This window comes from Gadus morhua, chromosome 12 (assembly GCF_902167405.1).
Source record: "Gadus morhua chromosome 12, gadMor3.0, whole genome shotgun sequence".
Taxonomy (NCBI): Eukaryota; Metazoa; Chordata; class Actinopteri; order Gadiformes; family Gadidae; genus Gadus; species Gadus morhua.
This window is the reverse complement of record NC_044059.1, coordinates 17172162-17180705: the sequence shown is the minus strand read 5'-3', so window position 1 is coordinate 17180705 and position 8544 is coordinate 17172162. Positions and strand designations below refer to the sequence as shown.

General features: G+C 42.2%; 1 protein-coding gene across 2 annotated transcripts; it reads left to right on the top strand.

The window, feature by feature from the left end:
- The first annotated feature begins 3094 nt into the window (after positions 1-3094).
- On the top strand, positions 3095-6184 carry LOC115556307 (E3 SUMO-protein ligase KIAA1586-like). 2 transcript variants are annotated; one of them, XM_030373495.1, is made up of 3 exons: positions 3095-3625; positions 3810-3905; positions 3988-6184. In XM_030373495.1, the coding sequence occupies exons 1-3, from the start codon at positions 3391-3393 to the stop codon at positions 5880-5882; spliced, it is 2226 nt and encodes a 741-aa protein (XP_030229355.1). In that variant the 5' UTR covers positions 3095-3390; the 3' UTR covers positions 5883-6184. The 2 variants fall into 2 exon arrangements, with proteins under 2 accessions (XP_030229355.1, XP_030229356.1); XM_030373496.1 differs by lacking the exon at positions 3095-3625 and having other exon boundaries at positions 3659-3905.
- Positions 6185-8544: the final 2360 nt, after the last annotated feature.

Genomic DNA, 8544 nt, shown 5'->3' with positions numbered 1-8544 from the left:
CAACCCTGTCTCGTCAAAATTACGTTCCCAGAGAACTATTCGGCATTACGTTTGTCACAAAACGTATTTTTTCCGCGATTACGTTTTATTGAACGTATTGCAAATACGTTCGTCCTCAGCCTATTTTTGGCCATTTATTAACCTCTAGGATTATGTTTGGTTGAAACGTATCCCAGATATCTTCCTTTCAGGGAACGTTTCATTTAACGTATTTTGTCTGAAAAATGTATCTTGGCCGTGAATACGTTTTATTGAACATATCGCAAATACGTTTGTTGTCAGCCTATTGTTTTGCCATTTATTAACCTCTAGGATTATGTTTGGTTGAAACGTATCCCAGATAGGTTAAATGTCAACGTATAGCACATTATTGTCATTAAGGCATAGGTATCTCCATTTCAGGGAACGTTTCATTTAACGTATTTTGTCTGAAAAACGTATCTTGGCTGTGGATACGTGTTATTGAACATATCGCAAGTACGTTCGTTGTCAACCTATTTTTTGCCATTCATTTACCTCTAGGATTATGTTTGGTTGAAACGTATCCCAAATATGTCAACGTGTCAACGTGACACGTTGACATTTAAAAAATTTCAGGGCGGTAGGACCTTCCTATCTCAAAAACTGTTTTTCCACCACATTCTGAACCATTAGGTCTTGCAGGCTACACTTCTGAGGGGCTTTGTACAAATGACACTCCATTTGGGAAAACTTTTTTTCTCTAAGGGCTAGAACTCCAAATCTCGGATATGTCGTTCACGGGGCCCCGGGAAATGTGTGTAAACATTTTAGTATCCCTAGCTATCTCGAAAAGGTCGGCAAAGGGGCGTGACCTCCAACAGTACAGTAAATGTACATAAGACAGAGGTTAGTTTCTAGTCCCCATTTTTTGTGGGATCGAGGTGTACATTTGTGGCTAAAGTTGTGTAGACACAGCTGGCCTGTGGCCACGTTTTTGAAGTCGGGGGTTAAAAGGTCAAAAGGAGCCGGCACCACGCCGCTTATGAGATAACAAAAAGTTAATGTGTGTTTCTCTCATAACTTTTTGTCATTATTAAAGAGAGGCCTGATTCTCAGATATGCATGTTGGATGGCTAGGGTGTAGGTCTGGGAAGAACTTCAGGCCAAAATCTTGCAAGCGAGCCGCTGGGTGAGTTGCAACGAGATGGAGCACTTGCTGAGTCATTTCCTGTATGGAGCCACAGGTTGAAGCTTATGCGTCCTTTGAGACCCCCTTTGATATACAAGAGACGCTTTACAGCTTACTTAAATGTTGTCGACTCAGTCACCTATTGCATCACTTCCTTTAGGGCTTCGGCCTCCTAATTGATCATTAGGCTATAATTGAATGCCCTCTTTCATATATATATGATACCTCCACCACTGGGACGTGGCAACAATTCTCCAAATCCATATGGGGAGGGGGGGATGCTTGTGGACAGTAGGGGTTTACCCTAGACATAAATAGGAAGTAAAATCAGGAGAAGGAATGACCTCTCACAAATATTTATTTAATAAATTGTTTCAAATAACCCTCCCTCGTTAAATCAATGAGCTTGGTGTTTTGCTTTCAGAAATTAGTTATAGAAGAAGTCTAAACTGCAGAAAATAAACATATCCAAGCTGCCTTTTGAGGATACCTTGGAATATCTGTCTATTTTTCAACCATCGGACCCTAGTTTACGACAAAAACAACCCAATTGACGGCAGCTCCTTTGCCGCGTGGTTTTTAGAGCCACGAGTATTAGAGGGGGCGGTCGATAGCAACCACCATAGCAACCATGACGGTCAAGTGACTGGATTCAGCCCCGTTGAAAAAAATAGAATACCTCCCTACACACTCAGTAGTAGATTAATGATATTTAAATGATTATGACCATGAAGTCTTTATTTGCATGGGTTCACATTTCGCTGTGTAGCATGGAAAAATCGGAGAAACACTCCCATTCAGAATGCATTGGTTTACACTTCGTTCTTTGGAGCACCGTTATTTTTATTTATTTATTTATTTTCCGTTTTTGAGGAGTTGAGGATTTTTCTGCAATGATCCAAAATCCAATAGAAAACCCGTTGGCTTTTTGTCAAGGGAACCGAGGGCGACGCTCACTTCCGGGTTTGCCAACATACGTCATCCCTCTCCACAACTCTATACTGTAAAAACACATGTTCAAGTTGAATGATAATGCATGAATTTATTCTTTATTCTGCCATAGTAACAAGGTAAATAAATGGCAAAAATAGGCTGAGAACGAATTCGTATTTACGATATTGTAGCGACCCTGGGACAGTTAAATAGTTTGTGTGTTATGTGTTGCATTGTATTTCGTTGTCCGTTATGCCAGTTGTTCTGTGTGCATGTATTGTAATGTTCTTCTTGTCAATCAGTGTGGGGGCGAATCATTAGGTCAGCTTGGGGAGGGCCTTGGAAGAACACGAGGGTGGGGGCCTGCACGTGAGTGAGACCGTGTTGGTGGTTGCCGGGGTAACCGGGGTTTGTTTTGGGTGGGATTTCTGCCGTTGGTTACTGGTTTCAGTGACCTGGTTTTGGTCCATTAAAAGTTCCTTCAATTACTAATGACTCGACATCGTTATGTCACCGGCGAGGTCATTACAATATGTTCAATAAAACGTAATCACGGACAAAATACGTTTTTTAGACAAACATATTTGAGAATGCCGAATAGTTCTCTGGGAACGTAATTTTGATGAGAAAGGGTTGCCCGCACATGTAGAGGGCCTCGTTCGCTCGTTTTGGATAAATTCCAATGGGTCGTTATCTGTGGCGGAACAAACCACCTACGTGGTCGTATTTCCGAGAGGACAGGCTGATACTGGACATTGATTGGTTTGTAGGTGGGCGTGAGTCTGACGTCACCGTTCACCGGTATAGCCTTCATGAATGAATGAAGAAACGTGTGAACATAATTTCCTGCAGCTCAGTTCAGGCAGCTGCCCAGACAACGCACACTTCCCGCTTTGACCACAGCTATAGCCCTAGATAAAGAAATCAACAAAGCAACCCCCGCTCCTACAGTTACCCCGTCAGCAGCTAATTTCTCCTCTTGTGACATGTTGATATAACGTTTCAGTCAGCATTGCGTATACCCACTTCTAAACCCCCCCAGATGCGCACCATTCAGTAGTATCTGAAAGCGAAATCGCCCACTTTTCCCCGGTGAAGCCATGACCCACGCGCTACTCTGCCACTTATCGGCTCGCTGTACTGATTAGTTTGTTTAACTGTAGGCATGACGACGAATGAGCCAATCGGAGGGAGAGAAAGGCGGGTCATGCCGTAGTAATATAGTAAATATCGCAAAAGACAAATTTACATAGCTAGTATACTTTTACAAGTTTACTTTAAATGGTTTTCTATAATAATCCGGTAAAATGAAGCGAGCTATCCAAACAAAAATTTCATTTGACAATTTCAAACGTCCTCGCGAATCAATATTAGCCAGCAGCTCAACAGTTAATGTTAGCGATCGTACACCGGTACAGTTACCGTCGACGCCCGCTCTGCCCCCCGCCCCCGTCGGAGAGGAGGCTGTCAGTGAAGGAGATGCTGCCTCTCCGCCCACAGCCAAAGATGCCGGTACAACTTCGGATGAAGACGTCAACTACGGTAGGTGGGCGTGGGCCTTTTTTTGTTGGGGGGGGGGGGGGGGGGTAATAAATAAAACGAAAGGGATTATGCAACTTTACACTTTCAAATGGGTTTTGGTCATTGTTTCCCTTGTAGCCCGTTATTCAATCACTTTAGTTATTTTATTACCTGTAATTCAATAATTTTTGTTGTTTTTCTGTAGACATTAATAATGACTGGCCAGACTTGTGGACTGCCAAACAAAAAGAAGATTTTAAATGCAAGAACCCCTGGTTGGGATCCAAAAACAAAAAAATGGGTAAGTTTAGGTAGATTGCTCGTTTGGGTAACTTCTGAAATAGTGGACACAGAGAAATATTGTGTGTGTTTATGCTTCACAGGATGTCTGGTCTGTAGCAGTGTGAACTCCATTGGGATCAACAAGGAGCAAGGTGTATCACTCTCAAGAGAATGGATGAACTTTGAAATTCAAGTGTCTGGCCAGGGAAGTAGAACAACAAGTCTGTCTGTCTTGAGAAATAAGGTGAGGAAACATGCTTTGTCCAAGGCCCACACTCAGGCAGTGAACGTGGCAGAGCAACAGGACAAAGCTGCCATTGAGAATGCAATGGAGGTTATGACTGAGTCCTACATGAAGGAAACTGAAGCCGTGTTTCGAACAGCCTACCATATTGCCAAAAAAAACCGACCCTTTTCTGACCATGAGAGCCTCATCGAGCTGCAGGAACTGAATGGTCTAAAAATGGGCACAATACTTCATTCACGTTACAGTGCAACACAAATAATACAACATGTTGCCAGTGAGATGCAGAGCAAAATTGTCAGTAACATTATAGCATCATCCAGTAAGTTGGCTGTCCTAATTGACGAGGCATCTTCTTTAAGTCACAAAGCTGTCATGACAGTTTCAATTAAAGCATCAATTCAAGAAGAAAGCCCTGAGTTCATATTCATTGAACTTGTTGAACTGGAAAATCAGAGAGCAGATGGCATAGAACAGGCGTTACTCACCTGTTTAACTAATGCTGGCTTTACAGAAGAGTGGCTACATGAAAACTGGGTAACATTTGTATCTGATGGAGCCAGTGTCATGTTAGGAAAGAAGTCAGGAGTAGCAACCAGGCTGACCTCGAGATTCCCGAAGCTTTTTGTATGGCACTGCATGAACCATAGACTTGAACTCGCTGTGTCTGATGCAGTTGATGAGGTAAACTCTGTCAATCATTTCAAAACTTTTATCCAGAAGCTATATTCTGTGTATAGTATGTCAAACAAAAATGAGCGTGAACTCAAAAATGCAGCAGCTGAAGTAGGCTCACAACTTCTTCGCATTGGCAGAATCTTGGATGTACGCTGGGTGGCCAGTAGCTTTCGGACTGTTCGTGCTGTTTGGACATCCCTGGGAGCTCTTGTGCAGCACTTTAAAAATGCTTGCTGTGATGAGACAAGGTCCACCAAAGACAGGCAAATGTACAGAGGTTTACTAGACCGTGTTCAAAGTCCAGAATTTATTTGTGACCTTGGGCTCATGTATGACACACTCCATGAACTAAGTCTCCTGTCACAGGAGCTTCAGTCTCGTTCGATAACTCTGCTCAGAGCTGAGCATCTGCTGAAACGCTCAATCAGAGTGATCCAGTCATTCAAAGAGAGTCCAGGTGAGAAATATAGTGAGGCTTTAGAAGCAAAAAAGACTGGGGAGTATCGGTCTACAACACTGAAAACAATGGCAAAGCTGAGGTCTATCAATCCAGGCCAGTTCTTACAAAGCCTTGTGAACAATCTGGAGAAACGCTTGTCTTTTGAGGATGAGACCATCAAGGACCTCAGCATCCTTGATCAGAGTAAATGGCCATCAAAGCCCAGCATCCGCCATGGTGAAGAACAAATTAAGCGACTGTGCAAGCGATTTAACCTGTGCACAGACCAAGCACTGAATGGGATGCGGGACCTACTGGAACAGCCCACTAGTGAGCCCAAGGATCTAAAACCACTCATGAACTGTATGAAAACATTCCCTGTCAGTACAGCAGAGTGTGAGAGGAACTTTAGCCTTATGAACAATATAAGCTCAGACAAAAGGGCTGTCCTACTGATCTCAAACATATCAAACTTGATGATGATTAATATCAACGGCCCGCCTACTTCCAAGTTTGATCCTAGAAAGTATACAAGGACCTGGTTGAAGAGCCATCGTGCTGCCTCTTCTGTGCGTTCTAGACAGTGCAGTGTGAAAACTCCTGCAGAAAGCAGGTCTGTCTGGAATATACTGTAGATCATGGTTAGAAACCCAGTACTGGGCTCAGAGAGCATATCACTATTGATGTGTTGTAAATGCATTTATATTTTTTCTTTGTAAACTAAATATTGTTGTTTTGTTACATATTGTTTTGTTGAATAATTTGAAAGATGATGTTCAATCATCATATGATATTTATGTATATATTGATATTGTACATATCTAACGAGATGATTGTTGTGGAAGAGAAATAATCTAATGTTTAATCTAAGGTGAAATATGAATAAGGATGCATTGTCAAAAGTAGTATGTTATTTAAATAAATGTTCAAAAAATTACTGAAACACCATGTTTGCCTCATCTATATTTTACATTCATGCTGGCTGCCTGTGTGACCAGTAATACCTACAAACTGCTCCTGATCAAGTCATGTTAATTTCATAATATAGTGGCACACTCTGGCCCATGCTATGTGTTGCGAATCAGCTGTTCAAAGACACCGTTTACAAAAGAAATTACTGATTTGCCATGTGAGAGAATAAGTGTCATTCCAGGAATAAGGAATAGTTGACTCTCACTAGTCTGTGGGCCTGTATTTGTTTAGTCATTTCATAATCCTTCCTCCCTGAGATCAAGCAGCAGAAATTATGTGCCAATGTAAGTAAACTAAAAAGAGTAGTAGAGTCTAAAAAAGGGTGTTTTTCTGGGCTGCGTTAAAAAAAAGGGCAAACATTTAGAGTATACCCACTTCTCCAGGGACCACTACACCACTGCGTTGGACTATTAACATTACAATCAAACGTACGCTTCCCCGAGAGGTAGACCTATGCCTATATGCTGACAATAATGTGTTATCGAAATTTAACGTAGCCTATTAAGGATACGTTTCAATTAAATGTAGTCTATGTAATCCAAGAGGTAGCTTAAATAAAGAACAACAAAAATGTTGAGAACGAACCTATTTGCAATATGTTCAATAAGACGTAATCAGGGACAAAATAACGTTCAATGAAACGTTTCCCGAAAGGGAAATATGTCTTAATGACAATAATGTGCTACACGTTGACATTTAACATATTTGGGATACGTTTCAACCAAACATAATCCTAGAGGTAAATGAATGGCAAAAAATAGGTTGACAACGAACGTATTTGCGATATGTTCAATAACACGTATCCACAGCCAAGATACGTTTTTCAGACAAAATACGTTAAATGAAACGTTCCCTGAAAGGGAGATACCTATGCCTTAATGACAATAATGTGCTATACGTTGACATTTAACCTATCTGGGATACGTTTCAACCAAACATAATCCTAGAGGTTAATAAATGGCCAAAAATAGGCTGAGGACGAACGTATTTGCAATACGTTCAATAAAACGTTATCGCGGAAAAAATACGTTTTATGACAAACGTAATTGAGAATGCCGAATAGTTCTCTGGGAACGTAATTTTGACGAGACAGGGTTGTGCTGTGAGGGGGCTTTGCCGGAAATGAACAGAGCCTATGGAGAGAGGCAGGACGCTCTGTGTGTCTCTAGAAATGTGTAGTTTGTGTATGTGTGTATGGGTTGGTGTATGTGTGTGTGTGTGTGTGTGTGTGTGTGTGTGTGTGTGTGTGTGTGTGTGTGTGTGTGTGTGTGTGTGTGTGTGTGTGTGTGTGTGTGTGTGTGTGTGTGTGTGTGTGTGTTTGTAAGGAAAAGCATGAAAGTAATATAGTGAATACGTGCAGATGTGCTAAATGACTGTCTGTCAGGTGACTGAAAGGTTGCAAAAAGTGGAAAGGAAAGGATAGGAGAGGATAGGAGAAGAAAGGGGATGAGAAGAGAGGAGGACCAGGAGCAACCAGGAGTCCATTGATAGTCTCTGGTTTTGGGACGTAAAGACCCATGACTTTGCTAGAGGAATAATCCTCTCTTAACCATCTCTCTTTCTCTCTCTCTCTCTCTCTTTCTTTCTCTCTGACTCTCTCTCTCTCTCTCTCTCTCTCTCTCTCTCTCTCTCTCTCTCTCTCTCTCTCTCTCTCTCTCTCTCTCTCTCTCTTTCTTTCTCTCTGACTCTCTCTCTCTCTCTCTCTCTCTCTCTCTCTCTCTCTCTCTCTCTCTCTCTCTCTCTCTCTCTCTCTCTCTCTTACCCTTGCTCGTTCTTACCCTCCTCTACCCTCTCTCTCATGCTTGATGGACCCCTGCATGCTACTAATAACCCACGATGAGTGCTCTACACTTGAGCACCATCCCATCAGACACCCGCTGCTACACACACAAATGGTTATACACACACATACACACACACACCAACTCACACACACACACACACACACACACACACACACACACACACACACACACACACACACACACACACACACACACAAACAAACACAAACGCACACTCTCCTATGTGTAGGATCTTGAAGGGAGGTGTGGACATCAGCAGAGCCACTAATAAGTCTTCCCTGGCTGAAATACAATGTCGAGCACCGGGGGAAAAAAGTAACATTAGCCTGTAGAGACTGTAGCCTCACTGTCATTAGGCTAGCTTGCCGCTAGCTGCCAACTAGGCAATAAGGTGACCCATAGAGAAGGAGTGGTGCAGAGCATACTTAGAAGACACCTCAGAGTTAGTGTGTGTGGACCTTTTGTACTTCTTGTACCTAATCTGGTCTGTATATGTCCATGGATGTGTATTGACAAGACA

Bases quoted from the DNA above. Each gene is read 5' to 3' on its own strand.
- LOC115556307 (XM_030373495.1), top strand. From the start codon at position 3,391: ATGAAGCGAGCTATCCAAACAAAAATTTCATTTGACAATTTCAAACGT. The intron at 3,626-3,809 runs GTAGGTGGGCGT...GTTTTTCTGTAG, and splicing joins GGATGAAGACGTCAACTACG to ACATTAATAATGACTGGCCA. The intron at 3,906-3,987 runs GTAAGTTTAGGT...TATGCTTCACAG, and splicing joins ATCCAAAAACAAAAAAATGG to GATGTCTGGTCTGTAGCAGT.